The 23,588-nt window shown below is 33.4% G+C and overlaps 2 protein-coding genes across 8 annotated transcripts in view; one reads left to right on the top strand and one right to left on the bottom strand.

Annotated features, from left to right (window-relative positions):
* The first annotated feature begins 3,376 nt into the window (after window positions 1-3,376).
* LOC140062184 (acyl-coenzyme A thioesterase 13-like) lies at window positions 3,377-6,752 on the top strand. Its single transcript, XM_072108270.1, has 3 exons — window positions 3,377-3,558; window positions 4,042-4,226; window positions 4,888-6,752. Exons 1-3 carry the CDS (start codon window positions 3,463-3,465, stop codon window positions 5,042-5,044), a joined length of 438 nt encoding a protein of 145 aa, XP_071964371.1. The 5' UTR covers window positions 3,377-3,462; the 3' UTR covers window positions 5,045-6,752.
* Window positions 6,753-15,041: 8,289 nt separating this feature from the next.
* The window catches only part of LOC140063053 (otoferlin-like), a 41,292-nt gene continuing 32,745 nt past the window's right edge, over window positions 15,042-23,588 (bottom strand). For 5 of the 7 annotated variants that reach the window (XM_072109489.1, XM_072109487.1, XM_072109484.1 and 2 more), the window contains 4 exons: window positions 23,320-23,561; window positions 22,707-22,882; window positions 21,496-21,596; window positions 15,042-16,211 (listed from right to left, as the gene is read on the bottom strand). In XM_072109489.1, coding sequence (XP_071965590.1) covers window positions 16,031-16,211; window positions 21,496-21,596; window positions 22,707-22,882; window positions 23,320-23,561 — 700 coding nt within the window. In that variant the 3' untranslated portion in view covers window positions 15,042-16,030. Of the gene's footprint in view, window positions 16,212-18,598; window positions 18,924-19,680; window positions 20,672-21,495; window positions 21,597-22,706; window positions 22,883-23,319; window positions 23,562-23,588 lie in introns of those variants that run through there. The other 2 variants (XM_072109485.1, XM_072109486.1) reach the window with 2 other exon arrangements.

Below are 23,588 nucleotides of genomic sequence, written 5' to 3' on the forward strand. Positions count from 1 at the left end.
TGTCACATGATCATAGGATAGTCGAACGTATTATATAGTACTCCCTGTATTTACTGTAAAAACTGGGTTCGCTAATAATAATAATAATTTTTGCGTCAGGACAATGCTTCGATAACCACTGGTCTTAAAAGAATTAATTTTTGTCTCAAATTTGTCATTTGTATTTTTGTACACTTGAAGAATAATATCACTTTTGATATTTGACCTCAATGTTCACTCACCGAATAAACGGCGATCTTTAAATAAATTCCCCTCAAATAAACGGTGACCATGTCACTCTCATGACACATCATATGGAATAATCGGCGTCTATTTCCATTAGATTATACCCCCTCCCATTGAATAAACAACTTTCTTCCAATAAATGTCCACCTAAAAACCACCTAAACAATAAACAGCCCAGGCCGTTTTTTTCAATAAATACGGTACTTTAAATCTAGCAAATCTAGGGCCTAGCGTGCTGTTAAACAGAATAATCGGTTAAAAACGGGTGTTTCGAAACTAGAGACCCGAGACCAGAGACCATGAGACCCGAGACCCAATACGAAAAGGGAGACCTAAATATACGAAAAGGGAGACCCACGTACGAAAAGGGAGACCCCACTATACGAAAAGGAAGACCCCACTATACGAAAAGGGAGACCCTAATATACGAAAAGGGAGACCTAAATATACGAAAAGGGAGACCAAATATACGAAAAGGGAGACCCAAATATACGAAATGGGAGACCCAAATATACAAAAAAAGAGACCAGAACGAAAAGGGAGACCCTAATATACGAAAAGGGAGACCCAAATATAGGTCTCCCTTTTCGTATTGGGTCGTGTCAGGTCTCTGGTCTCGGGTCTCTAGTTTCGAAACACCCGTTAAAAACAGATGATTTCATTTTTACAGAAACCGGTCCTATATATTTGTCTACTTTTAGATTGGGGGGGGGGGGGGGGGTAGTTGACCGGGGGGTAGTTGACCGGGGGGTAGTTGTCCTAAGGGGGTAGTTGTCCTAAGGGGGTAGTTGTCCGGGGGGTAGTTGTCCGGGGGGTTGTTATCCTAAGGGGGTAGTTGTCCTAAGGGGGTAGTTGTCCGGGGGGTAATTGTCCGGGGGGTAGTTGTCCTAAGGGGGTAGTTGTCCGGGTGGTAAACATCCGGGGGGTAACTGTCTAGGGGGTAGGTGTCCTAGAACCCCCGGACACACTACTATAAACGAGCTTCGTAATAGAGGTAAATGTTGACAGAGGCACATTTCAATTATTACTTATGTCTGTCGGTTATTAAATACAAAAGTATATCACTCGAACTCCTCGCCTGCCTACAATAAACTGATAAGAGGCTATAGTTTGATTACAGTAATATTGATATCTTACTTATAGTGTAATTTGAAATATTTTTTATGTACTTAATCCAATTCCATTTTAATATAAGATGTTCTTTTTATGTGATCACTTTTTTATATGTCCAATATTTTGTAAAATTTTACACAATTTAGCCTTTGGCTACAATGTAAATTTTCGTTTTATTGAATAAAACCTTGAACTGAACTGAATTTCTGCGTATCTATATTATAAGTGAGAGAGTTTGTCTGTTTGTCTGTCTGTTTGTTTGTTTGTTCGTTATACAAAATTGTGTTACTTACACATGGGGTATCAAAATGACCGCAATTGTACCGGGAATGTTCTAAGCTATATTTCAACATCATCCGCCATGTTTGTTCGTTATAAAAATTTTTGTTTCTGCACGTAACCATACGTATGGGGTATCAAAATGATGGCAATTGTACCCGGAAGGTTTTAAACTACATTTAAAAAAATTCCCCCGACTCCTGGGGTTTTTGTGAGAGGGGTGGGGGGGGGGGGAGGGGAGGGGGTGGTGTGGTGGTTTGTGATGTCATTTTTTGCTAGGGCTTGGGGTTGTAGGCTATCGAATTGTAAAATTATACTACACAAGTTTTACAGTATTTCAATTATCCTCAGCAAGGCGTTTGGGGAAATATAGATATAGATATACATATTTTATTCATTAACCAATATGAGACCTATTCAATTACACATTTAGCAAAGTACTTTAACCATATCCAGCTATGTATCGGTCTCTTGGATTGTCTCATTACAGACATCCATACCTGTGTGAACATACACATGTTGTTTACTGTTACTGTGTTCAACCATGGAGATACCTCCATGGTTCAACTACATCACCAATCCTCCAAGGAAAAAACGTCAATTGTTGGAGAGTGGGGTTAAGAGATAGGGTTTGGGAGTTTGCTTACACCAGAATTGTGGTTGGAAAATGTTAAAGTATGTAATCATTCCTGGGAAGCGGATGGGAGTTTGGGGTGGGGATGTAGGCCTATCACCATGACCGAAAATGTATTTGGAATGTTTTAAACTACATTTGAAAACTGCCGCTGAGGGATTATGGGTTGGGAGTGATAATAACATAATTTGTACTGGAACCGGCTTCAACACATCACCCAGTGTATCTGGGGTGTGTTTGTAGGGGGAGGAGGAGCGAAAATACTAGCGTAATGAAGTAGCCTATATGATTGGATTGTACTAGGAAAAGTTACTAAATTTGAACTGTCCACCCAGGGGAGGAGTTAAGGTTTGTTGATGGTGGCTGGGGTCGTGAAAGGAGAAAGAAGGCTGGGGGACCGCAGTATCTAAATTACATATTTTAATTATCAGCCAATACGACACCTAGGCCTATTCATTTACACAATTTACAACGTACTTTCAACCATTATTAGACCCATCGTAGCTATGCATACTCCTCGCAATTCGAAGCTTAGGTTGAATTTAATTTGTCCATCACTGGGAAGAATTTGTTTTTAAGAAAGAGTATGGGGTATTATTGAAGAGGGGTGGAGGTTGGTGAGTATAGACAGATACTGGCGTCGGGTGTTATGTACTGAGAAGGCTGTACTGTAAACTAATGTTGAAACTCGCCCTTGGGCGGGTATAATTGCTAGTATATTTATAAATTGCATATGCGCAGTTTCACCGGGTAAGTTTACCACTACCCACCATAACCCCTTAAATTCATTATTGGAAGTAGGCTTATTTCTTTTTCCGTAGACAAATTAACACGCTATTTAATTAACTATGAATAGCCATTTTAGCATTTTTATTTATAAATATACCACGTGCAGTTATAAAACTCTGCTAAATGACTTTTCATTAGTAGCCTATACTAGGCCTAAGGCTGACCCGTTTAATTTTAAATTTGTCCGCCAGAAAAGAAATATTAAAAAATGTTGTTGTTGAATATTCTATAAATATAATAGTTACTGTATTCACTTTGACAAAAACAAAAAACTGTAATTTAAACATGGACCTTTTGAGGTCCAAGATTTAAAGTAAAAGACACTACTGAACAGAGAATCATTTCGCGCACCTGGATTTATGACGTCATGGTCATGGGACTGAAGTTGTTCATCCACCCATATCATTTTATACAAAAACATCATGGCAGGGTCAAAAAGTAATGCAACATTTCAAGCAATTAAACAAATTACTCAACACGTGGCAAATACTAAACGATATGACAGGGTTTTAAGGAATGTGAGTTAGTTAAACTATCACTAGGTCAATATTAAGCTCATTATGGTTATTCATTTTTAGATTCCCACGTCATACTAGCTAGGCCCCAATGTTCTATATGTTGGATGTTTACATATATATAGAGGGTGAAGCGCAGCGAACATTGAGAAAGAATCGTTTATATGGCTTCGGTCGCGGGGTAAGGCTTAGCAGGCTTACTTAGCTCATAATATTATACGACTTTGTATGTATGATGTCAATGAAAACATTGATAGATACAATCATTTAATTTTATTATTAATTAATTAGTTATTAATATAATATTAAATATTTATTTATTTTCTATTTCTAATTATAACCCGGAAGTAGTGCCTAGTAGACCTACTAGCTAGGGCCAGGCCTAGCATATACGTTGTATACCCTTACTGAGAGTTTATATAAAGCATTAGCATTATATATGTTGATTTTGTCTAAACACATTTCAACACCATTTGTATAATACAGATACAGGTGGTGTCCGCTAAACCTGGTCATTGTGTGTGCAGGTTAAAGGTCGATGAAGAACATCTAAATATGTATGGAACAATGCATGGTGGATATATATCAACATTGATAGATTCAGTAACAACGTTTGCTTTATTATCCACTGAAGCTGGCACTGCTGGTGTGTCAGTCAATCTCAATGTAAGGTAAGTAGGCCTTAGAACATAGTTCATTGTGAGGGCCGGCATGTGTATTCTTTTAGGTGTAATATGGTAACATACCCCAAGATATGGAAAAATACAACACAATTACAAAAAAAAAGGGGAGGGGGGGGGGCGGGTGACCACATAGGGTCTTTAAATAAATTAACAAATATATACTCCAGTCTTGTCGTTTATGTAAAATAATTATAATACGTCTCAACATTTTTAAACGTGCTTGTAGAAATAATTTGCCGTATTTATGAACCCGGTAAACAAATTGAAATCATTCAACTTGCTCTAAAAGCCACAGCTTCGTTGCGAAGCCCCAGGTACGTTTATAAATGTTGAAACGGATTATAAGCATTATGAAATTGGTCTCAATTATATAACTCCGCATCCACCAAAATCAAATCCTGCATACAGCCCTGACAAATTGTTTAAAAATGCTTGGTAATATGTAGATCATGTCAATCAATGAATTCTATTTACGAATATAAATGTGTTGTAATACAATATTTTTAATATACATGCATGTGGCGGAAGTTTATTTTGAGGAAATAAATAAACACAGGGCGTTTATTTGAAGGAGATGTTGATTCAAAGAGGATGTTTATTTGAATATAAATCTGGTACTAAATGATTTCCTTATTTGCTTGACTTGTAGTTTTCATAAAGCTGCCAAGCCAGGGGATGAGGTTACAATAGATGGCAAAGTTATGAAACAAGGAAGAACATTGGCTTTCACGGAAGCTCAACTTACAAACAGTGATGGCGTTGTCCTGGCAACGGGACAACATGTCAAACATGTAGGCTCATCATAGTATAGTTTATTTATGCAGAAAAAAAGTATATACTGAATATATATAATTATCTATATATAAATTATGGTTAATTCTGACATAGGCGAGCACAATGCAAAAACTTTGGTACAAATCTCCGCCTTGGATACCTACCTTATCTATCTGAGATGTACCGCGAAACGTAGATTTGATAACATTAGTGTTCACAGCGACGCTATTGTTCTATATTTCTATCTTAGGAAGATATTATTATACAAATAATGAATGTTTATGAGTGCAATGGTACAAATAATGGCACGAGGTGAATGATGAAATGTTATATCAACGAGGCAAAGCCGAGTTGATATAACCTTTCATCATTCACCAAGTGCCATTATTTGTACCATTACACGAATACAAAACATTCATTATTTGTTTTATATAACATCTAAATAACAAACAAAAATGTTTCAAAAAGTACTATTTAACGATCGTTGAATAGTGCGTACTATTGCACGCCATGTGACCCACATTCGTCCAATCAAATGACAGGAATTTATATAGGTGTTATATAAAAAGAGTTTTTTAACACAATTTATGATTTCAACATTAGATTTTCATCTCAATTTCAATTCTTCCCAGTCAAAGTAATTTCCGGGTTTAAGATAAGTTCACCTTAGTTTCAAATATTTTCTCTCTTTTATACACAAGGGAGCAGTTAAAATAATAGATTTGACCCTAAAGGTGACTGGAAACAGGCACTTTCCATCAATCAATACAGTGTCCCTTTGGAAGACGAAAAAAAAATTGGCCATTAATCATAGCCATTTCAGTTTTTTGTTTATTTTAAAACATACCACATATGTGTGAAGGTACAGTAGTTAAATAATAGGAATTATACTGCAAATTAATAAAGATCAAATTAAATATACGCCATAAAGAATCAGAATATATTGTGGGGAATAGTATTATAAAATTACATAGGGAGATTTGATTTCGAGTGAAATCCCGATAGCTGAGTTTTATTGAGTAAGCTTGCAGGAATAACTGTAGGCTATCTTCCTGTGTCCCGTTAGGACCGAGATGTCTGCCCATGTTGCAAGCCGTAATGTCTTCTTTCTTGGGCCCACTCTGTCACGGCAGTTAGTTTCAAAAGATGATTAAATTAAATAATGTATTAATAATTATTAGGATGGTATTCATTTGAATAAACGCCTCTTCAATAAAACATCACTTTGAATAATTACCCCCCCCCCCCCAACCCAACTATCTAATAAACGTCCATCCACATAATAATAACACAATTATACTATTTGTAGTAGAATTCACCGCACTGTTATCTGCAATTTACCAAGCATTTGTTATTCTTTTTTACCACTTTTCATATCTATGAGAGGATTTCATTTGATTATAAATGTTACCATATTATTAGAACTAAAAAATTTAACATATATCCCTCGAATAAGCACCTCTCTCAAATGACCTCCGCCTCCCCAAAGGGCCCTACCAAACAATAAAAACTATACTTTAAAATGTTATTAATCATCTAAAACACTGTGAAACAAAGTAGTTTAGTTTTACGAATGTCAAGCATTTTCAATAATGGTAACCGGTAAAAAATGTATAAGGAGAACATTATCATTCCGAGAACCATCGTCTACACTTCCTAGAGGGGGAGCGAGCGAAGTAAGTAGAATTTAAAATAAAATCAATTTAAATTGGAAAACTCTCCTTTTTAAAATTGCATAGATATGGTCTTCTATCGTACTCCTGTATATCCAGTATTGTCTTTAATACATGAGTGCTAGGAATATGCCAAATTTTTTCTTCTAGCATCAAGCATCAGTCACTATACTGTAGTAGTACAGGAATTGACAACCTTTCCATTTTTCTACATAATTTATTACTACTGTATATCATAATTGACATGTGCAGAACATGTTATTCGACTCTGCGCATGTTAATTATGATAGAGTAAGCAGTTATGTCAAAAAATAAAAGGGTAGAAATTTGGGGATTTTTCGAAAAATCCCCAAAATATCCACTTTTTAATAATAATTATGTGATAATATTTCCATACATGCGCATATATTTTGTTATCATCATCTTATAGAGCCATAGTAACTAGTTTTGTCGAAAAATAAAAGGGTCGAAATTTGGGCATTTTTCGAAAATTTCCCTGTACTATTAGTACAGGGATTTTTTTTGAAAATGCCCAAAATATCCACTTTTTATAATTCAATAATTACCCGATAATATTGCCATATATGGGCATATATTGTGTTATCATCATCTTATAGAGCCATAGTAACTAGTTTTGTCGAAAAATAAATGGATCGAAATTTGGTCATTTTTCGAAAATTTCCTAAAATATCCTCTTTATATCCTCTTTTTATCCTCTTTTAAAAAAAATTCAATAATTATGCGATAATATTGCCATATATGCGCATATATAGTGTTATCATCATCTTATAGAGCCATAGTAACTAGTTTTGTCGAAAAAAAATTGGTCGAAATTTGGGAATTTTTCGAAAATTTCCCTGTACTATAGTTCAGGGATTTTTTTCGAAAATGCCCAAAATATCCACTTTTTAAAATTCAATAATTATTCGATAATATTGCCCTATATGCGCATATATTGTGTTATCATAATCTTATAGAGCCATAGTAACTAGTTTTGTCGAAAAAAAATGGGTCGAAATTTGGGAATTTTTCGAAAATTTCCCTGTACTATATAGTTCAGGGATTTTTTTCGAAAATGCCCAAAATATCCACTTTTTAAAATTCAATAAATATGCGATAATATTGCTATAGATACGCATATATTGTGTTTTATCATCTTATACAGTCATAGAAACTAGTTTTGTCGAAAAATAAAAGGTTCGAAATGCGCACGTCAATTGTGCTATAGTAACCAGTTTTATCGAAGAATAAAAAGGTCGAAAATTTGCCATTTTTTGAAAAAAATCCCTGACTATAGTACAGGGAAATTGTCGAAAAATGGCCGATTTTCGACCCTTTTATTTTTTTACATAAATGGTTATTATTGCATAATAAACATGCGCAGAGACAAATAATGGGTTCTGCGCATGTCAATTGTGCTATAGTAACCAGTTTTATCGAAAAATAAAAAGGTAGAAAATAAGCCATTTTTTTGAAAAAATCCCTATACTATAATACAGGGAAATTTACAAAAAATGGCCGATTTTCGACCCTTTAATTTTTTGACATAAATGGTTATTATTGCATAATAAACATGCGCAGAGACGAATAATGGGTTCTGCGCATGTCAATTGTGCTATGGTAACCAGTTTTGACATAAATGGTTACTATAGTATAATAAACATGCGCAGAGGCGAATAATGGGTTCTGCGCATGTCAATTTTGCTATAGTAACCAGTTTTATCGAAAAATAAAATGGTAGAAAATTAGCCATTTTTTGAAAAAATCCCTGTACTATATAGTAGTACAGGGAAATTTGCGAAAAATGGCGGATTTTCGACCCTTTTATTTGTTGACATAAATGGTTACTATTGCATAATAAACATGCGTAGAGACGAATAACGGGTTCTGCGCATGTCAATTGTGCTATAGTAACCAGTTTTATCGAAAAATAAAAAGGTAGAAAATAAGCCATTTTTTTGAAAAAATCCCTGTACGAAAAATACAGGAAAATTTACAAAAAATGGCCGATTTTCGACCCTTTTATTTTTTGACATAAATGGTTATTATTGCATAATAAACATGCGCAGAGACGAATAATGGGTTTTGCGCATGTCAATTGTGCTATAGTAACCAGTTTTATCGAAAAATAAAAAGGTAGAAAATTAGCCATTTTTTGAAAAAAATCCATGTACTATAGTACAGGGATTTTTTTCAAAAAATGCCCAAAATATCCACTTTTTAAAATTCAATAAATATGCGATAATATTGCCATATATACGCATATATTGTGTTTTATCATCTTATACAGTCATAGCAACTAGTTTTGTCGAAAAATAAAAGGGTCCAAATGCGCACGTCAATTGTGCTATAGTAACCAGTTTTATCGAAGAATAAAAAGGTCGAAAATTTGCCATTTTTTGAAAAAAATCCCTGACTATAGTACAGGGAAATTTCCGAAAAATGATTGATTTTCAACCCTTTTATTTTTTGACATAAATGGTTACTATTGCATAATAAACATGCGCAGAGGCGAATAATGGGTTCTGTGCATGTCAATTGTGCTATAGTAACCACTTTTGACATAAATGGTTACTATTGCATAATAAACATGCTCAAAGGCGAATAATGGGTTCTGCGCATGTCAATTTTGCTATAGTAACCACTTTTATCGAAAAATAAAAAGGTAGAAAATTAGCCATTTTTTGGAAAAAATCCCTGTACTATAGTACAGCGAAATTTGCGAAAAATGGCGGATTTTCGACCCTTTTATTTGTTGACATAAATGGTTACTATTGCATAATAAACATGCGCAGAGACGAATAATGGGTTCTGCGCATGTCAATTGTGCTATAGTAACCACTTTTGACATAAATGGTTACTATAGTATAATAAACATGCGCAGAGGCGAATAATGGGTTCTGCGCATGTCAATTTTGCTATAGTAACCAGTTTTATCGAAAAATAAAAAAGGTAGAAAATTAGCCATTTTTAAAAAAAAATCCCTGTACTATAGTACAGGGAAAATTGGGAAAATTATCGATTTTCAACCCTTTTATTTTTTGACATAAATGGTTACTATTGCATATAATAAACATGCGCAGAGGCGAATAATGGGTTCTGTGCATGTCAATTGTGCTATAGTAACCACTTTTGACATAAATGGTTACTATAGTATAATAAACATGCGCAGAGGCGAATAATGGGTTCTGTGCATGTCAATTGTGCTATAGTAACCAGTTTTATCGAAAAATAAAAAGGTAGAAAATTAGCCATTTTTTGAAAAAATCACTGTACTATAGTACAGGGAAATTTCCGAAAAATGGCGGATTTTCGACCCTTTGATTTGTTGACATAAATGATTACTATTGCATAATAAACATGCGAAGAGGCGAATAATGGGTTCTGCGCATGTCAATTGTGCTATAGTAACCACTTTTGACATAAATTGTTACTATAGTATAATAAACATGCGCAGAGGTGAATAATGGGTTCTGCGCATGTCAATTGTGCTATAGTAACCATTTTTATCGAAAAATAAAAAAGGTAGAAAATTAGCCATTTTTTAAAAAAAATCCCTGTACTATAGTACAGGGAAAATTGGGAAAATTATCGATTTTCAACCCTTTTATTTTTTGACATAAATGGTTACTATTGCATATAATAAACATGCGCAGAGGCGAATAATGGGTTCTGTGCATGTCAATTGTGCTATAGTAACCACTTTTGACATAAATGGTTACTATAGTATAATAAACATGCGCAGAGGCGAATAATGGGTTCTGTGCATGTCAATTGTGCTATAGTAACCAGTTTTATCGAAAAATAAAAAGGTAAAAAATTAGCCATTTTTTGAAAAAATCACTGTACTATAGTACAGGGAAATTTGCGAAAAATGGCGGATTTTCGACCCTTTGATTTGTTGACATAAATGATTACTATTGCATAATAAACATGCGAAGAGGCGAATAATGGGTTCTGCGCATGTCAATTGTGCTATAGTAACCACTTTTGACATAAATTGTTACTATAGTATAATAAACATGCGCAGAGGTGAATAATGGGTTCTGCGCATGTCAATTGTGCTATAGTAACCATTTTTATCGAAAAATAAAAAGGTAAAAAATTAGCCATTTTTTGGAAAAAATCCCTGTACTATAGTACAGCAAAATTAGTGAAAAATGGCGGATTTTCGACCCTTTTATTTGTTGACATAAATGGTTACTATTGCTTAATAAACATTTTCAGAGGCAAATAGTGGGTTCTGCGCATGTGAATTGTGCTATAGTAACCACTTTTGACATAAATGGTTACTATAGTATAATAAACATGCGCAGAGGCGAATAATGGGTTCTGCGCATGTCAATTGTGCTATAGTAACCAGTTTTATCGAAAAATAAAAAGGTAGAAAATTAGCCATTTTTTGAAAAAAATCCATGTACTATAGTACAGGGATTTTTTTCAAAAAATGCCCAAAATATCCACTTTTTAAAATTCAATAAATATGCGATAATATTGCCATATATACGCATATATTGTGTTTTATCATCTTATACAGTCATAGCAACTAGTTTTGTCGAAAAATAAAAGGGTCCAAATGCGCACGTCAATTGTGCTATAGTAACCAGTTTTATCGAAGAATAAAAAGGTCGAAAATTTGCCATTTTTTGAAAAAAATCCCTGACTATAGTACAGCGAAACTTCCGAAAAATGATTGATTTTCAACCCTTTTATTTTTTGACATAAATGGTTACTATTGCATAATAAACATGCGCAGAGGCAAATAGTGGGTTCTGTGCATGTCAATTGTGCTATAGTAACCACTTTTGACATAAATGGTTACTATAGTATAATAAACATGCTCAAAGGCGAATAATGGGTTCTGCGCATGTCAATTTTGCTATAGTAACCACTTTTATCGAAAAATAAAAAGGTAGAAAATTTGCCATTTTTTGGAAAAATTCCCTGTACTATAGTACAGCGAAATTTGCGAAAAATGGCGGATTTTCGACCCTTTTATTTGTTGACATAAATGGTTACTATTGCATAATAAACATGCGCAGAGACGAATAATGGGTTCTGCGCATGTCAATTGTGCTATAGTAACCACTTTTGACATAAATGGTTACTATAGTATAATAAACATGCGCAGAGGCGAATAATGGGTTCTGCGCATGTCAATTGTGCTATAGTAACCACTTTTGACATAAATGGTTACTATAGTATTTTGATTTTTAAATTTCATATTTCTAGTTAAAATTTTCAATATCTGAATAGGCCTATACCACAAGGTGTATCATTCCCTAAAAATGTGTCAGTTGAGTCGTTCTTTTACGACAGGGCAGTATAGTACAGGGATTTTTTTCAAACATGTACGCATATATTGTGTTATCATCATCTTATATAGCCATAGTAACTAGTTTTGTCGAAAAATAAAAGGGTCGAAATGTTGTCATTTTTGAAAATTTCCTTGTACTATTTTTTCGAAAAATTGCCAAAATATCCATTTTTTAAAATTCATTAATTATGCGACAGTATTGCCATATATGCGCATATATTGTGTTATCATGATCTTATAAAGCCATAGTAACTAGTTATGTCCAAAAATTGATTTACAAATTTCATTATTACAAATTTATAAACTAGTTTATTACATCATAGAATACAACAAAATTACATTTTTATTGAAAATAATTCACAATTGTAAAATTGTAAACAGCATACAGTATCGCAAGGAATCTGGAAGACGTATCGCGTCCACTATTGGTCACACAAGACATCTGGAAGACATATCGCGTCCACTATTGGTCACACAAGACATCTGGAAGACGTATCGCGTCCACTATTGGTCACACAAGACATCTGGAAGACGTATCGCGTCCACTATTGGTCACACAAGACATCTGGAAGACGTATCGCGTCCACTATTGGTCACACAAGACATGTGGAAGACGTATCGCGTCCACTATTGGTCACACAAGACATGTGGAAGACGTATCGCGTCCACTATTGGTCACACAAGACATGTGGAAGACGTATCGCGTCCACTATTGGTCACACAAGACATCTGGAAGACATATCGCGTCCACTATTGGTCACACAAGACATCTGGAAGACGTATCGCGTCCACTATTGGTCACACAAGACATCTGGAAGACGTATCGCGTGTCCACTATTGGTCACACAAGACATCTGGAAGACGTATCGCGTCCACTATTGGTCACACAAGACATCTGGAAGACGTATCGCGTCCACTATTGGTCACACAAGATATCTGGAAGACGTATCGCGTCCACTATTGGTCACACAAGACATCTGGAAGACATATCGCGTCCACTATTGGTCACACAAGACATCTGGAAGATGTATCGCGTCCACTATTGGTCACACAAGATATCTGAAAGACGTATCGCGTCCACTATTGGTCACACAAGACATCTGGAAGATGTATCGCGTCCACTATTGGTCACACAAGACATCTGGAAGATGTATCGCGTCCACTATTGGTCACACAAGACATCTGGAAGACGTATCGCGTCCACTATTGGTCACACAAGACATCTGGAAGATGTATCGCGTCCACTATTGGTCACACAAGACATCTGGAAGATGTATCGCGTCCACTATTGGTCACACAAGACATCTGGAAGATGTATCGCGTCCACTCTTGGTCACACAAGACATCTGGAAGACGTACCTCATTTCACTCTATTTCATACACCAAACAGTGCCTTGACTGTATAACCAGGCATTGAATACAAAAGCAAAGCAATAAACAACATAATAAGAGAAATGATTAATAGTTTGATGATAAGACAGCGATGCTGAACCCAAAGTAGATGATACAATCCTCTGAATGGGTTTGTGAAGAAAAACTTGTCTCGTCGACTAAAACAAAAGAGATATATGAAAAAAAAATGTAATTGTTATAGTTCCAAACAAAACCTTTTGATCAAAATGACAACTTTGCTCCACTTCGTGAAATGGAACATGAAGCATGTATGTAAAAAGACCATTTTCCCCCTAAAAGAAAACTGGCCTTTACGGAAAACATAACACCCTGGGCCAACCTATAAAGTCCATATTTTGAGAGATACTGGACATAATGATAATGTATAGGACCAATTATTACATAGTTAGTATAGCGGAGGCTTCTTTTAATTGAAAACCATTATTTTAACATTTAATTTCCCAACTATCTTACAAAAAGTATTTAAATTTTGTACACAAGCGCAATATGTACAATACAATTGAAAGATATACCCTGCAACCAATTACTTAAATTAAAATAAAATATGTAACTGTAAATTTCCATAAATATAGTTTTAGATAAGCACACATCAAATACATTATTAACATATATATATATATATTAAAATATACATAATATTGCAATATGGTACCTTTAAAAAAATAAATAAAAAATTATATATTACAAAGTATTATATAAAAATATATATTCAATTAATAACTTAACAGCACTTTCAATATAAACGGTGAGTTGAACACAAAAGAAAGTAAACAAAGAAATATCAATATCAGACATTGATAAAATATAAGTGATTTGGAACGAAACATGTGTTAAAAAAGAAAACTTTTAAAAATGTCAAAGTTTGATCAAATGGTTACTACCCTGGGTAAGGTAGACAATGGCCCTGTTTCTGCTGCCAACTAAATACCGTATATTATACGGTATTTTTTGAATACCGTATATATACGGTATATTTTTGGCAGCAGAAACTGCGCTCATAAAAAATATACCGTATTTTGTATACCGTATTTTCCCCACAAAATTTGTGGATAAAATACGGTATTTACAAATTTATACCGTATTTTTTGTACCCGTTTCTGCTGCCAATAAAAAATACCGTATTTTTTTTTTACATGACAAAAGGTCACCATTCGTGTTTTTATTTTCTGTCGCTGTTAGCTGCTTTACACACATGTATAGATATATTCGGCGAAAATGTGGAGCGAATACGTCACAGTTTTACTAAATAAATGTGTGTGGGGAAGCTAAAATGTCTGACCAACTAAAAGGTAATAAAAGGGACAACCACATTTATAAAGACATTTCTAAAAAAATAAAGCAGGAGTATGGAATAGACTTGTCTCCAAAGCAAGTAAACTCAAAGCTGAAGAGCCTGCAAAAGCAGTACAACATTGCAAAATACAATAACTCGGGGAGGGAACAAATTAATTGTCCCCATTACGATGTTTTCTGTGCTCTCACAACATCTCTATCACTAGGGCTAGGCTGTTGAAAGTGAGACGTAAAACTTCCTTTATTGCGACTTTTAATTATCGATCAAATAAATGAATGGCAATTTGGGTAAAAAAGATGAAATTTAACACGACCACCCAAGAAGTATTGTTAGCAGAAACGGGGTACTAAAAAATACGGTATAAAAAATACCGTATTTTATACCGTATTTTTATACCGTATTTTGAGCAGTTGCAGCAGAAACAGGCCCAATGTGTCATGTTCATTCAATATTATTTTACACTTGAGTTGCTTTGAATAATAGTGTCTTTTTGGGTATAATTTAGTTCTAAACTAAAAGATATGAGAAAATAAATATCTTGATAATATTATTACAATTCTGGTGAGTTTTGTTTAAGCACACAAGCAGTATTAAAGTTATTATAAAATATATACATAATATTCTAGTTAAAGTCTATGCATCTAATTACCCTTTAAAAGCACTTCATATAGAAGAATCTCAACTGAATCTGTACAATGTGCACCTATTCTATGCAGAAACTTTTATAAAAATTTACATAATATACAAATTAAAAAATATTGAATTAAAGCTTTTAAATAAGCAATATCAATCAATGGATTAGTTAATCAACAACTAATTAAAGCTAATTTTGATGGATCAGTCACTCACCAAACCACATTCCATAAAGGGAGGTATAAAAATAATAATATATATATTTTTATACCTCCCTTGGTCCATCAGTCACTCCTAATAAATATTGTATTTTGAGCCATATGCACCATGGTGTTCAGCCATGATTATCATTATCCTCAATATAGCCTATATTATTTTGTCTATGTCCAAAGGTAGGAATACTCACAATAAATATTAAGCTCTGTCTACAAAAAAATGTGATGTGCCCAAATATGGACATGATAATGTCATATCACTACCGTATTTGAGCATACCATATGGACACGTCACATTTTTTTGTCAAACTAGTTTGATAGTGTAGACAAGACTTTAATGTTTGTTCAATAATGTAATTTCAATCAATTCTCCAGGGATCTGAGAGGTGCATTGATAAAAAGATGTTTTGTCATGTTTGTTCATAGGTGGTGAATAGGCTCCCAATGATGAATAATTCACAACAACTGTTTTTCTATGCCCCTAGAATCTTTTTCACCAGATAACCAGGAGAGGCATAGATAAAAAGAACAATAAATGCTATTACTAAAGCAAACAAAAACAGTTTGAGTAAAATCCATTTAAGCCGGTCAAAGAGGATGTAACGGAAAGATTTCCACGGGTTCATCAGCCAACTGAACGAAGTATCTGGCCGTCTGAAATTAGAAAAACAATAGATAGTAAGAAAAAAATAATCTAATGTTTCATGATAAACATGTACTAAATGTTATAAAAAAGGTTCAACATTTCTTATAAAATATAAAGCATTGGTAATAAGCCCATTTATTTTTCATTAGTGGTGAAACAGAACAAGTGTTGTTAAATATGGTGGTGCTATGGAAGATTTTCATAATGGTATTAAGATATGAAATTCACCAAAACTGCCTAATGAAAAAAGTATATATCAAAGGAACAATACATTATTTATAGAAAAAGACTATTTTGTTTACATTACGGTAATAATTCATTGAATATCAGTAAAAAAGGGGCGTATTTCACACAACTCTTGTTATTAACAATGGCGTTACAATGTTTTATATTTCATAATAAAAAACTAAATCTTTAAATTGGGGATAATTAGTTATTTATAGTGTTTTCTGATTTTGAATAATATTGACACTATTAAAAACAGAGCAAAGGTAAAAAAGTTGTAAAGCAATTAAATAAATAATTTCCTCCACCTAATACACAATATTATTTTTCATATTAAAAATACACAACCAAAAATTAAAAAAAGTAATAAAAATTATCATAATTAACCAAGAAACGAAAAGATAATAAATAATCAAAATCAAGTACAGTATAATACCAAGTATATTCCCATGGGCCTATATATATGAAATTTGGGGAAGATTATGAGGTGGGATAATACTCGAATTGCATTAACAATGTAACTGTATCTGGTCTTAGTCAAAATTAGGGGTGAGATTATACTCGAGCAATTATTATTATACTGTACTGTAGTCATATGCAGTTTTATTACAACACACTTAAAAAGGAAACTGCAACTCGGGCTGCAACTACAACAAATGTTAAATAAGTTGTTATATAGATCAAAATTATTCTTTTGATTGATTCTTAGAAGTAGTCTAATAATATAAAATAGATAAACAATTTTAGATAATATGAACCATACAGACAGAGATCAAATAGGAGTACCTGTAATCCACAACAACCATTCATAAAACTGAAACAGATACAAAACCAAAACCATAGCTATTTCTGGAACGAAACGGCTCTTTCCTACTGTGCTTTTTCTAGAGACAAAGTTCAACCATGATGGCAGGGCTCTGAAAAGAACCACCATCAACTGAAAGTTACCAGGTAGATACTGTACAACTCCCAGGGACCAGGTAGCAACTTCCAGGATCCAGGTAGATACTGCATTGCATAACTCCCGGGGACCAGGTAGCAACTCCCAGGGACCAGGTAGATTCTGTACAACTCCCAGGGACCAGGTAGATTCTGTAGATTGATTGATTGTACAACTCCCAGTAGATACTGTATTGCATAACTCCCAGGCCAGGTAGATACTGTTTTGCATAACTCCCAGGGACCAGGTAGATACTGTATTATACAACTCCTAGGGACTAGGTAGTAACTCCCCGGGACCAGGTAGCAACTTCCATGAACCAGGTAGACATTGTATTGTACAACTTCCAGGAACCAGGTAGATACTGTATTATACAACTCCTAGGAACCAGGTAGATACTGTATTGCATAATTCCCATGTTTTTAGGTGGAAACTTCTAGGAACTAGAAAGAAACGGTACTGTACAACTCCGAGGGACAAGGTAGCAACTTCCAGGGACCTGTATTGGACAACTCTGTACCACCCTTAAAAGTCCCAGTTACCAGACAGATACTGTACCATGCTGAACTCCAGGGGTCATGTAGATCCGCACCATCCCAATCCCTTTTAGTTTTAAATTGGATCCATGTAACAAAACACTATTAATGAGATGTTAGTACGTAGCCAACAAGTCTTGTGTTGAAAATATCATTCTAAGTACTGGATAGTCTAGATTTAAGCAATGTATACAAATAAAATACTTCCTTATATATTTCTTTTATTCTTGTACATCTTTATACAATTAACTTTATTTAATCTATTAGGAACACATAACAGTCCTGCCTAAATATTTATTGTATATAGTTGTCTCACTTAATAATAAACTTAATTTTAAACAACTTCAACAATTATTATTACATATACCTAGCGGATGAAACAAAATATGTAATTATATATTTATTTTTGCAAATTAATAAAAAAAATTTAATGCAAATAATATTATTCAAATTCACTTCCCTGCACCTAACTAAAGTATTTCAAAGCTAACTAATAAATTTAATATGTAGTTTGCGTAACATTACGATTCAAACTTTAAGATTAATAATATTTAGGGAGGGAAATGAAAATCTTTAAGTTAGTAGCCACAATTTTAACAATAAACAAAAGTAAAATAAATTGTATTAATTTTACATAGAATTATTGTAATATTAATTTATTTATAATGAACAAATTTAAAATAAAAATGCAATGTGCAAATATATCAGAAAGAATGTTTATTTTGTTACAACATATCAGAATAACATATCAGTTTCTGTTAATTAATGTGATAGTCTATCAGAATGTCATTTTCTGTTAATTAATGTGACAATCTATCAGTATATTGTATTGTATTTTTTATGCACCCATAATCTTTTTGACAGTGTAACCAGGGGCACTATATACAAACAATGCAAACACGGCCATGATTAACGACATTATAAGCAATTTGATAAGAAAAGACAAAAAACGATTACATATCAAATACTTAAGACTGGCAAGAGGGCCAAGCAACCAGTTACCGGTAAGGTCAGGGCGGCTGAAGGAGGGAAAAGAAAAGAAAAAAAGATGCAGTATTAGTTTATTGGATTTTGGTTAAAGTACACAAGAAATTATAAAAAGAAAAAACAAAAGGAATTGAAATAAGTAGATAGATATAAAATGCACTTGCAAGCTAGCAAGTCAATTTCATAAATAGATACTGTGTGTTATTGTTAAAATATTTTTTCCAATGTGCGAGAAAACAAAATTAGGTTATAAACTAACTTATACTTTCTATTTGTCATTTAAGTATGTAAGTGACCTTTTTATGACATGCATAAAATGTTCATGTCTTGCTTCATATATTATCATAACAGAGGTTTCTCTATTTTCCATTTGTTTATTATTTCTTTTACTGTTTCTTTGCTTTGAATTATATTTCTAAAAGCTGTTTTTAACAATGTACACCACACATATATTTATGTGTGGGTCTGTAAATATGCTGGTGTAACATTATATTCAAACAATTATATCTTTGTTGAATAGGTAGTTGAACGGGGAAATTCCCATCCAGTAATATTATCTGTTTTGTATTGATTGCATTGAGTTGATTTTCTACTAATTTTCTTTCATAACAAGATGATCCATCAAAATGTTTGCATAGTTTACCCATGCATGATTGGTCAAAGTAGAATCAATATTCAAAATCTGAATCGTTCCTTTCTAACATACTACGACAGGAAAATGGTGATTGGAATTTTATTAACAGAGAATTACTGTATTCGATTCGAAAAACTTTTTTTAAATGGTAAATTTTTCTTTTTAAATGATGAGTAAATTTGTTAGGAAACGCTATTTATTCTGTTAACTATATGTTCAACAGAAAAACTATACTGTTAGGGGAAAAATTGCCTTCCTACTTCCTAGTTTTATGTGGTTAAGTTATCAGAGAGTCTATATTTTTTTGGCAACTCCTTACTCACTTTGAAATATGACCACAGCCATTTTTCCCCTAACTGTATACTAAACGGAAGTCCTAATTGAATACGCCATATTCAAAATTTTGTATTAAAAATTGTTTATATATTTTAGCCGCAATTGTATATGTAGAAAAGTCTATAATAAAGCATCAGGATGGATGGGTGGGTCTATTATGTATAGGATTAGATGCATTCTGAATAAAAGCAAAGGGAACTCCAAAACCACACAAAAGAAATTGTTGGTATTAGAAAAAGGAAATCCACAGGGTTTGGTTGGACAGAAGGTTTCCAAGAGTGGAATATACACAATACAAAAATCAGATTTAAATTGATACTATTAAAACAATTGATATAATAATGATTTAGAAGGGTTTGTTGAGGTCTGTTGGAAATGATAAAGTACAAAAAGTTGGAAATGGTATCTTGGGCACATTGAAAATAATATATAAAAGAAAATACAAGACTCTAGTGGGATGCTGTAACAATTAAGAAATAAAATCACAGAAACCAATTCTTTTGTTTAAAAAACATCATCTTAATTTTCCATAATCTTCTAATTTTCACTGAACTGTATCATTTTTAAAAGGCATTGAACAATTTTCCTCAAGTTCATAAAAGACTAGATTATCCATTTGTCAGACCATGTTAAACACCCATAATCTTTTGGACAGTAAGCCCTGGTACACTGTACAAAAACAGGCCTAACAAGAGAAGCACCAGAGCTGCTATCAGTGCCTTTATCAAAAGCCATTTGAACTGGTTACATATCATGTACTTGAGTGCCTTCAATGGACTGCAGAAGAAAGCCATGCTGAGATCAGGTCGACTGTGATTTGGGATGGGGTTAGAGGTGAAAAATAGGAGAAAAAAAGCACAAGTGAAATAGTTGTGATTATACGCCCTTTGACAACTTCATTGCCTCACCCAATACACATTTATAATGTTAGTAACAGAAAAATGATACTAGGTAAAGTCAATTTATTATTAAAAGAAAGTCATATAAACTATATTTTAATGAGTGAATAAGTACATTTGTTTATAACATTATTCATAAATTATCACTGCAGAAAAAATTCACATCAAACACATTAGTGAAATTGTGCACATGAATGTTGAGTAAAACTCTTATAAAAACTTTAGAAATCAAAGTTCTTTTTTAACTTACTATTTGATAAACTTGTAAATCAGTCATCCATGATACAAAAAAATTAACTTATGCCATTATTATACGAAATTAATGATATCACAGAAGGTTTTGTAAATACAGTATGATTTGTATATACTACTGTATGGGTAGTTGTTGTTATCAAATACTATGAGTGTGCATAGGAGAAGTAAATATATATGCACCAATCATTTTACAGTAGGCTTAATTCCTATTGTTACTGAATATTTTTTTTTACGAAATTGTTTGTTTTGATGTTTTTAATTAAAGGCCTTTAAAAAAAAATCCTCAATCCAGCTTATTTGGCTGCTACGGAATCCTCAATCCAGCTTTTTTGGCTGCTACAGATTTTTATTTGTCTTAGTGAAGTGTTTTTGATGGTTTTGAAAGTAAAATATAAATACCAAGATATAATATAAATGTTGAGAACAGTATCATAGAAGTTGGTAAATGAAGGAGAAATTGAAATAAAGTGAACAACATACTTTGGTTTCTCCATGGGGTCTGGTTCATCACGTCCGTGGCCAGCAGGGCTCTTTTCTGCCTCTTCTTCAGTCATCAGTATTAGTTCTGCTTCCACTTTGCCCTTTAAATACAAAAGAAATAGCAATTATTGTAATATGCATTGGAATGGATGTCAATTGAAACCATTCAATATCACTCTAAAAAAAAATGTATTATTTCTTCTTTACACTGCATAGCCTCTTCAGTCAAAGACTGTCTCCCAGGGCGCCCAGTTAAGATCAGTGGCTGTGTGTGACAGTGGCTGTGTATGACAGAGAATAGTGGGTGGGGAGAGATCATTAAGAACTGTATAAAGAGGAATCTTCAGAAGGCACAAATTGAAATTTATAAAAGCTGTTTAAAAACAAAAACTCTCTTTAATTTTAGTTTAAGATGTACGGACATGCACATGCTTCAAATTATAGGATGCATAGGCCGATTCAAGGGGAGTTGGGGCCCTCTAAATTTTACAAATTGTAATGCAAAAGATAGGGCACTAATTTCATTTCGGCACCTAAAATTTTTAGGCCCTGGTCCTCCTATTTCAAAATCCTGAATCCACCACTGGGATGGGAAACTAACCTATGTTTACAAAACTAAACAAAGCCTTGATTTAAACCCAGAATCTTCAGACTTGTAAGATACATTTATCTATTTTAATTTAGCCATTCCCCCTTGTCGTATTAATTGTGGACGATTTAGAATTTCTTTTTCTGGTGCTGTTATTTGGAATGATTTACCTTTAGAATTACGAACAATTACATCTAGATTTGCTTTCTCTAAAGAACTTAAAGAATTACTTTTATCTAAGTATATAAAAGAATAATCTATAATTTACAATGTTTTTATATATTGTTAATTCATCAGATATTATCTATTGAACTGATATGGTTTTGTTTATTACAGTATAGTACATACAGCACTTTATGTTATGTTATTTATTTATTATTCAACATTTTTTGTTTTGTTTTTGACGTTATCAAATTTTTATTTTCTTTTAAGTTCTGTTATTTATTTGTTAATTTTGTAGCTTAAGTTAGTTAAGATAAAAGGTACCAAGCTTGATTAGCTTCGGCTATACCTTGGCTACCTTTTGTATTAAATTGTTTTTTGTTTGATACAATAAAGAAGAGAAGAACCATTAACCAACATTTTCATTAAAAACCAATTTTGTGAAGCTGCATCCATATACCTGTAGTTCCTCCTCTCCTTCTTCATTAGGGGCCAGAAATGGCCAGAATCCTTTGTGCCTCTTAACTTTAAACAAGTTCATCTGTGGCACCTTAGGGTCCTTCATCATATCTATAGTGCAGCGTTTGGCGGTCTTTGCACCTCGTGGAAACTTAGTCAAGTCAAGAACCACTGCACCTGTAAGTGTAAAATTTAATATAAAAATTAGACAACAAATATAACCAATAATATTTACAATGTAGCTTCAGATATGGGATTATTTGATTTCATATATCATTGTTCTTTGAGGAATTGAGAGAGAAAGAACCTCCCACTGTCTCTACATTGAATTAACATGACATATTAGTTGCTAGGTGGTCGAAAGAGTCAAATAAGTTTGAATAAAAACCACCCTACAGTAAAACAAAATTGACATTCAACTATTCAACAATCTGCACATGCTTACAAACCAATCAGTGTTGTGATAGCTCCACCAAATATGCCATATCACAATGCTAAGTAGTTTGTATGTATGCTAAGGTGATACACTAAAGCATTTGCAAAAAGGAATTATGATAGCAAAGCCTTTCATTAAAACGTTACAGAAACGCAAAAATATAACCAAAACGCATTACCTAAGAAATCGTCGGCAGAAAAAGCGTCCGCATCCCAGACTTGCAATGTCAATCTTGGCGGCAATTTGTACTCTGTTTCATCTACAGACAAAATGGATTCCTTCTTTTTCATGACAATCTTTTGCTCGGCTTCTAAGTATTCAAATGGGAAGATGAAGCGCCAGTTGAAGTTGCCTTCTCCAGTGAGAGAACTATAATGAACATCAGTCGCCTGTAAATCTTCATTAGGATCAGTGTAGAACCTGGTGAAATAAGAAAATTAAAAGATA

Source organism: Antedon mediterranea, chromosome 11 (assembly GCF_964355755.1).
Source record: "Antedon mediterranea chromosome 11, ecAntMedi1.1, whole genome shotgun sequence".
Lineage (NCBI taxonomy): Eukaryota > Metazoa > Echinodermata > Crinoidea > Comatulida > Antedonidae > Antedon > Antedon mediterranea.

What these genes read in the sequence shown, in the direction of transcription:
- LOC140062184 (XM_072108270.1), top strand. Translation starts at nt 3,463, where the DNA reads ATGGCAGGGTCAAAAAGTAATGCAACATTTCAAGCAATTAAACAAATT. An exon ending in ATGACAGGGTTTTAAGGAAT is followed by an intron (nt 3,559 to 4,041) that starts GTGAGTTAGTTA and finishes TGTATAATACAG; the next exon opens with ATACAGGTGGTGTCCGCTAA. An exon ending in TCAGTCAATCTCAATGTAAG is followed by an intron (nt 4,227 to 4,887) that starts GTAAGTAGGCCT and finishes CTTGACTTGTAG; the next exon opens with TTTTCATAAAGCTGCCAAGC.